The sequence below is a fragment of the Cebidichthys violaceus genome, unplaced genomic scaffold (assembly GCF_023349555.1).
Source record: "Cebidichthys violaceus isolate CVI_PGR_0920_01 unplaced genomic scaffold, fCebVio1.0.p SCAF_19, whole genome shotgun sequence".
NCBI lineage: Eukaryota > Metazoa > Chordata > Actinopteri > Perciformes > Stichaeidae > Cebidichthys > Cebidichthys violaceus.
Genome location: NW_027176361.1, coordinates 1,848,614 through 1,856,671, shown reverse-complemented (window position 1 = coordinate 1,856,671; position 8,058 = coordinate 1,848,614). Strand labels below are relative to the sequence as shown.

The following is an 8,058-nucleotide window of genomic DNA, read 5'->3' as shown; positions in this document are numbered from 1 at the left end:
AGCCCAATCCTCAAGGCTCTCTGCTCCATCAGGTATCCAACATTGCGCCCTCTCATACGTATACGGCTCCATCGTTATATTAAAACAAGATAGGACTGATATCAGAAACACTCCCTCCCATTCAACATCCTGCATCACACAATTTAACAACCAATCCTTTTTTCCACAGAATATCAGAGTCCTCTCTATAAGAAGACACCAATCAACATCACTAGAGCTTCTTTAATGCCTCTGTCTACACCAGGACTGAATTCATTGTTGTAGTCTATGCACAAGCCGGTCAGGAACCATTAGTTCCATTGTTTTTTCAGTGAAGACTCTGAAACGAGACGAGAGGCAAGTGACACAAAATAAAAGAGGAAATACTGAAGTGGCAAAATAAAGTTATACATATCGATTGTCGTTTTAACTCGCTGAGTCCACACTAACTTTCAAAAGACTCAAACGACTTACAGCACAAACAATATGCTGATCTTTCATTATTTTCATACAGTCATAATGTATATTAGTGAGATTCATGTGGCTATGAATAGATACAGACAATCATGTTTCATTATATTTATTCATATATTTAGAACAAATACAATGAACAGTAAATATAGAAAACTCAGTAAACTAATTCTCCTGAAAATCATTTTATATTTCTGAAAAGCAGCAGGAAGCACTCAACATATGTGGTCCAACCCATTCTTCATAACTTACATAATAAACTCAATACAACACAATTTATCATATAAATACAAAATGTGCAAACGACTTGCAGTACTGCTCTACTTCATTGAACCATTCAACTTCATATCCAAATTAAGAGCTCCACTTGTAAGAGCTGTGAAGTACATTTAAACACATTGTGCTGATAATAACTCTCTTTCACTCTTCACTTAAAGTAACATTAATGTTAAGTAACGCAGGAATTTACCTGTGTGGTATAAATACATTCACTATTAATAGTTAATAGTTTTACTTCAAATGAACGTTCCGAGTACTGTTACTAAAAGCTGTTAATAAATCACATTATTAAGTTTTAAAATGCAAGAGTTTACAAGACATTCATGCTCCTCAGCAGTATTTCAATAAAATGAACAGACTGATGGTTTCAGATCTAAGAAGTAGACTAATGAACTGATGAAGAGTCTGATCAGAATAATGAACCAGAGCTCTGTTTCCTCTGTCATCTATCAGCTCTGAGGTCACACTGGAACTGGACACACAGTGATGAAGAGGAGGATGAAGGACGAGATGAAAACCATCAGACGGTGATGAAGAGGAGGATGAAGGACGAGATGAAAACCATCAGACGGTGATGAAGAGGTGGATGAAGGACGAGATGAAGACCGTCAGACGGTGATGAAGAGGAGGATGAAGGACGAGATGAAGACCGTCAGACGGTGATGAAGAGGAGGATGAAGGACGAGATGAAAACCATCAGACGGTGATGAAGAGGTGGATGAAGGATGAGATGAAGACGTCAGACGGTGATGAAGAGAGGGATGAAGGACGAGATGAAGACCGTCAGACGGTGATGAAGAGGAGGATGAAGGACGAGATGAAAACCATCAGACGGTGATGAAGAGGAGGAGGATGAAGGACAACGAGACCTTCAGACGCTGCTTTGGACCTCCGACCTCTGAGAGACTAGAATCATCTGAGTCTGTATGGAGGGAATCATTGGATCTAGTTCTATAGGAGGAGAGGGATTCATTGAATCTTGTTGTTTTCTACACGGACAGTAACAAACACCCAGCAGAGTTACTACTACTACTACTACTACTACTACTACTACTACTACTACTACTACTACTACTATCGGTACCAGTCCACAGTAGAGGCCGATCCATCCTGGACTCTCTGCTTGTGATGGACTTCCTGTCTGTGAAGGATCTCTTCCTCCACTTGTTGAGTTTGTTGTCTCAGGTTTGGGTCGATCCTTCTCTGCTGTAAAGACACCAAACAAGTCTGAGTCACTCATGAGAAGAAACAACATCTCACTAAAACAGAAGACTAAATGTCCTCAACAGATTAAACTGAAACATGTTTCACAGATCCTGTAAGAAGGAAGTGTAACGACAATAATCAGGTTCTTTTTTATCCAGGAAACTTCTACTAAATCAACTCACCTGTGACGTTGAGGTGACATTTCTTTGATTTCTCACCATCACCTGTGTTCACTGTACACAGGTAAACACCTGAGTCATTAGTCCTGAGTCTGGACATGTGGATTCTGAGTCGTCCTTCTCTGAGGACGTCTTTGTCAAACTGGACTCGTTCTGAAAACCGTTCATGCTGAGACTCTGAGACCTCGACACCTTCATTTAGATCTAACAGGACGGAGCGTGTGCCATCAGTGATCATCTCACAGAAGATATTAAGGGTGCTGATGGAACTGTCTGTTGTGGGGGTGAAGGTCCATTCCAGAGTGGCGTTGCGGTTCTCCTCTGCCTGATAGAAGCTCTGTGTCACATTCACTACCAATGATCCTGTTGAGGAGACAGAGAGGGAGAGTGAGGAGCAGACAAACTGACAATGGTAACGTGAGAGCCTTCAAACTCCACCTGGAGATGTTTACTGATGCTGGTCTCAGTGCTGCAGACGCTCATCAAGAGAACATGTTTGATCAAACGCAGGTGAAGAATGAATTGTTAGTTTAACTCAGGGGTCAGCAACCTTTACTAGCCAATAGGTGTAACGGTTCACAAAATTTTCGGTTCGGTTCAATAGGATACAGTGGTGCCACGGTTCGGTACGTTTTCAATACAGCAAAAAAGCAGCAATGCCAAATCCTCGCTGGGGAGACTTGCAAGGGGGCGTGTCTGATTTGATTCTCTGTTTGGGCTTTTTTTTTTTTTTTTTACAAAGCAAGAATTATGGTCTGGAGAAGGAGTAGTGTCACGTGGCTCAATAGCATTAAGCATGTTGGTACAGCGTGGTTGATCACTCAGAGTAGGGATAGACCTTTAGCCCTGTTTGAATCAGGAGGGAACAGATAACGAAACGCTGCGGGAGAGATTGTAACGAATATCACGTGACTATTCAGGTACACTCGGCGTGATGGTGACGGTGTCAACAGGAAGTAGATTGGCTGCTTGGATTGAAAAAATACACAGAGTAATAAAGTAGTCTTTAATAATGAAAGGTCATGTTTGATACTTAAGATCTTCTCTACAATATTCCTCCATAAACTCAAACAGACACAGTTCATGGAAAGTTTTAGAAGTTTTATTTTTCAGACGTAGTTACAGCGCTGCGGGTTTCTCTCTCTCTCTCTCCTCATATTTACGTTAATATCAACACTTACACACAAAGGTTAATAGATTATGATCTATACATGTGGTCAACACTCGTCTCTCACTCGTTCCCTCGGTGTCGTTGTTTCTGTTCTCACTCATAGCTCTGCTGGAGTCTCTGTCCTACTGGAGAGCAATTCATGTTTTGTTCCTTTATAGTTTATGTGTGTTAACTTGCAGACATGCAGACTTTAACTGAACAACAGCTGCTAGTAAAGACGACACGGTCAACAACGCCCGTCATCAGTTGTTGATATTGAATTAACCTGGTAGTCGATCGCTTATCAATGCTGTTGTTGTTTGTGAACATCCGGTCACGTGATCGGACTGTGGCGAATCAGGGAAGGACATCACGTTACGTCGGTGGGTTGCCATGTTTGAGCGCAGTGGCTCCACCAATTTCAGCTATATTTTATTTTTCAAAAGCAATTTAATATTATTCAAACGTATTGTTCGGTTCGTAATGCGTACCGAACCGTGAGCCCCGTACCGAGCGGTTCAATACGAATACGTGTATTGTCACAGCCCTAATATAGAGCCATGTTGTCCTATTTTTCACCAAATAAAATTTGATATCACAGCTTATAAAGTTTTATATATAGTTATATTATATATACAAAAACTATAGTTTGTTGTATTTATGAAATTATAGAACAAGAATAAAGACAATTCTTGACATTTTATTGCTATTTTCAGTGACACAGTATCACCTCAAACTCCAAGATAAGAGGTGTTCCCTTTGAAAGATTGTCCACTGAGCAAAAAATAAAATAAAAATAACCGTTATTTATTTCCATGTTATTTTTTGTTAAAGCCTGAGTCCATGTCCACACTACTCCATTTCCATTTTAAAACACGTATGTTTTGCTACATTTACACTGAGCATTCACACTACGCCGGAGTTTTCAAAGCACCGAAAACAGAGGAGTTTGAAAACTCCGGGGTTGCTTTGTCGTGTGGACGGCGTAAACGCATACATTTGGAAACGATCACGAGTTCGCTACTTGATTGGTTCTTAGCAGTCACGACGTGTCCTTCCCTGATTCGTCACGCCCCTATCACGTGACCCTTACCTGGAAATTCACAAACAACAACAGCATTGATTACCGATCGACTACCAGGTTAATTCGATATGAACAACTGATCACAGGAGTTACTGACCTTGTTGTCTTTACTAGCAGCTGTTGTTCAGTTAAAGTCTGCATTATTACAGAGGAAGCGGCTGTTAATGGAGCGATCAGTGAGCGGCGTGTCCAGCGGGGTTATCAGACCCACATAGCGGACGTCTGAAGTCGTCAAAAACACAAAATGGAGGACTTTCCTTTTCTTATTAATGCTTATTTTGTTCTGCACAACTATTGTGAAGTCTGCAGATAAAATGTAAAGGAACAAAAGCAGTAATTGCTCTTCAGTAGGACAGATAGTTAAGCCACCAGCAGAGCTACGAGTGAGAACAGACAACAGGAAACGAGCGAGAGACGTGTGTTGACCACATTTATAGACCCATAATCTCGTACACTATTATGTGTAAGTGTTGATTTAAAGTAAGTTTGATGTGAGAGAGAGAGAGAGAGAGAGAGAGACAGAGCAAGACCCGCAACGCTGTAACTAAGTTTGAAAAATAAAACTTCTAAAACTTTCCATGAACTGTGTCTGTTTGAGTTTATAGAGAAGATCTCAAGTATCAAACACAACCTTTCATTATTAAAAACTACTTTATTACTCTGTTGTATTTTTTTAACTTAGCAACCAATCTACTTCCTGTTTACACCGACACCCACCTGCATGCCCAGTGTATGTGAAGAGTCACGTGATATTCGTTTTCAGGCGTTGTAGTCTGGATGAAGTCATGAAGTTGTTTGTGAAGCTGAACGCAGGAACGTGCAGACAGGGCTGCTGCTTTAACGTGAAGAAGCTTCAAAGGAAGGTTTTTTGGTCAATGTTTAACCTTTTACAAACGAGGCCTATTTGCAGGCCTCAGCTAGAATAAAGATAAGAAATACCTAATTAAGTGTATAATTAAATTAAAAAATTTTTTTTAATATATTTTTGAGATGAGAAAAATCATGGAACTATCAGAATACATGTTACAGGTTCACATAAGATAAGGATGGAACACAGCACAACTTGGAAAATTCAAAAGCTCGCTCTGGAAAAACAGCACTTTTAGGGTATTGTTTTTTGGAAAGTATGGGTATCCAAGACTTTTAATATGCTGGGCTCTTAGAACAACTGATATAGGCTCTATATACTCAGCTATACATAGATACAGTGAAACATTTATAAAATATAGAGCATATAAAATTAGAAAACTGATCAAATATTCCAATATTTGAATAAAAAAGTATTTTTAAAATTCAAAAACACTCTATATCACTTCTATGTATTACTCATGATGTTCATTGAATCAATAGACCGAAGATTGGACCTTTTTTGAGTGTTTTAAGCTCTTTCTATGCCCTTTTTAGTTATTTAGTTTAAGGTCAAATCCTGCTTCAGACTCTCTGTTCAGGGCTGTATCTCAGCCCCCCCCTCTCCGATTTTCACCATTGAGACATCCTTCGAACCGTAAGAGCCAATAGAATTGCCTGGAATTGAAAGCTAGATGATTGACAGCACTATTAGCCAATAAAGCTCAAAAACGTCCATCTGATGGCAGATCTGAAATCTAATTTGCTGAGCTTCCAACCCTCCCAAGAATCCGAGGAGTGTCGGAGAGACACGAATCGAACGGATTCACACGGAGCACCAGCAGCTGGACATACATGCAGTGGAAGTACGGAGATATTCCATTTTTTCGCTGAGATTCGACCAAAAGTAAGTACAATATTCGATGAAAGCTGTGTGACTTTTTGTGTTCGAAGCTGAATATCTCTGCGATGGTTTACCGGGGAGAGAAATGGAAACTATGTCCGTGATCTCCGTCAGGCGCTCGTGCTTTTTCATGCTGCATGTTCGTAGGTAGATTATTATGACTGAAAAAAGTATAAAATTATATATAAATTCAAAGGATTGTTGGAACATTCAGAGCTTAGCATGGACCTCTGTAGCACCTTATTATACGGTTTATCCTCCTGATTAATTATGAATTGTGAAGTTAAAACTATCTGTAGTTATTAATATATATATTAATCTGAAATGGGTCCTTCTGCATAATGAGCACTTTTCATTTTACTTGAAGTATATTTTGATGCCAATACTGAACAATATTTTGACACAGGATTTATAATTATCTACCGGAGCTTCTCTTCTTCTTTGTGTTTGATAGAGAGAAGCTGTGAACTCACCAGAGACACAGGAGGTCAGTGTGATGAGCAGCAGGATGCTGCAGGTCATCTTCTCCCTGTGAGAGCAGACAGACATCAGACGATAAAACCTCACAGAGCTTCTTTCTTCACTTACAAAACAACCAAAGCTGGTTCCAAGACCAGAGTGAATCTGTGGTCGCCTTTCACCCGCTGGTGGAGAAGAAGCCAATTTAGAATATTGTGTTTACAAACTGTAACCGTCAGACTCATTGTGCCTTTAAAACGGCGCTAAATTCTCAAATTCATTGTGCTAGAAGCTAACAGTGCTTACCGAGCTAATAGTGTTTACCTGAGGGTGTGGTCAACGCTTCCACGGCACGGTGTGTGGAGAGACGGCGTTATCAGGTGTCACAAACTGGAAGTCGGCCGAACCAGCTGCGTAACCATGACAACACAGAGGGAGAGGGACTTTATTCTCTGCTCAGGTTTTTGCTGTGGACATTACTCCTCTAGATCTGTACATGCGTACACAGTTGTTTGCTAATATATTGATTAACTAAATTTCAAATTTAGCACCTTTAAGGGGCTTTTATTTTATTGCAACAGTTTCCTGCATCTACTTCTGCAGCATCCCGAGTTCCCAGAGCAGCAGGGAGAAGCCTCATGGTCTCTATGAACTCCTCACTTTATCTTCATTTTATCATTTTACTTCACTTTTGTTTATTTGCAACCTTCAGTTTCTCTCCTTCAATCTTTACCTAAAAGTCATGTGAGCGGAGTGAAGAGGCTCTCTTCTCACTGTTCAGATTCAAATTATGAAAATGAGTTTCAACATTAAGCAACAGATTGACAAGTAAGTATATTTTCATAGTTAGTGAAAGAGACGGAAGTTTACAGAAACACACGTCTCAACTCGGTGGTGCTTTGTGGAATAGTCAACAGTGAAAACATGAGCAGAGGACTGTAAACAAGACAAATTACTCGCATGAGCCACAGGTTTTTAGATCGAAATTATCAAAAATAAAATAGGAAACAAACTAAACAAAAACCAAGAATGTATAATAAGCTCCTCACATAGTAACTCATGTTAGACTGAATAAAGGTACCATCAAATAGCTCAGCCATGTCGACTTCAGCTTGTTCCAAATACCCCAGAAGTTAAAATGGCTGTGCTCCATTGCAGCCATGAAAAAGAGTAAATAGGGTGAGAGAGCCTTAATTCTTTAGCCAGAGATGAGCTGAAGAGCAGCAGAAAAGAGAAGAAGAAAAACGAGTTACAAAGAGAGAAAGTAAAGATATTAAACCTGAACTCAGAGAGAGAGGTTGACATGTGAACGGTTAAAGACATTACCTGGAGACGAGTCCTGTGGATTGTCTTCGGCACCGTTTGGTCTAAAATCCAACATGTGAACATATTTGAATTAAACACAACAAACATATATATATAGAATCTCTCTCACTCTCTCCCCCTTCTCTTTGTCCCTCTCTTTCTGATGTAACTCGTGTAGAGCGTGTAAACAAGTTGT

At 39.9% G+C, this 8,058-nt stretch overlaps 1 protein-coding gene across 1 annotated transcript; it reads right to left on the bottom strand.

Annotated features, from left to right (window-relative positions):
- Positions 1 to 543: 543 nt before the first annotated feature.
- Positions 544 to 7,971, bottom strand: LOC137874473 (CD276 antigen-like). The gene is made up of 6 exons (XM_068713159.1): positions 7,884 to 7,971; positions 6,882 to 6,967; positions 6,572 to 6,627; positions 2,118 to 2,477; positions 1,814 to 1,935; positions 544 to 1,680 (listed from the first exon to the last, which is right to left on the bottom strand). Exons 3-6 carry the CDS (start codon positions 6,618 to 6,620, stop codon positions 1,675 to 1,677), a joined length of 537 nt encoding a protein of 178 aa, XP_068569260.1. The 5' UTR covers positions 6,621 to 6,627; positions 6,882 to 6,967; positions 7,884 to 7,971; the 3' UTR covers positions 544 to 1,674.
- Between the last annotated feature and the right edge of the window lie 87 nt (positions 7,972 to 8,058).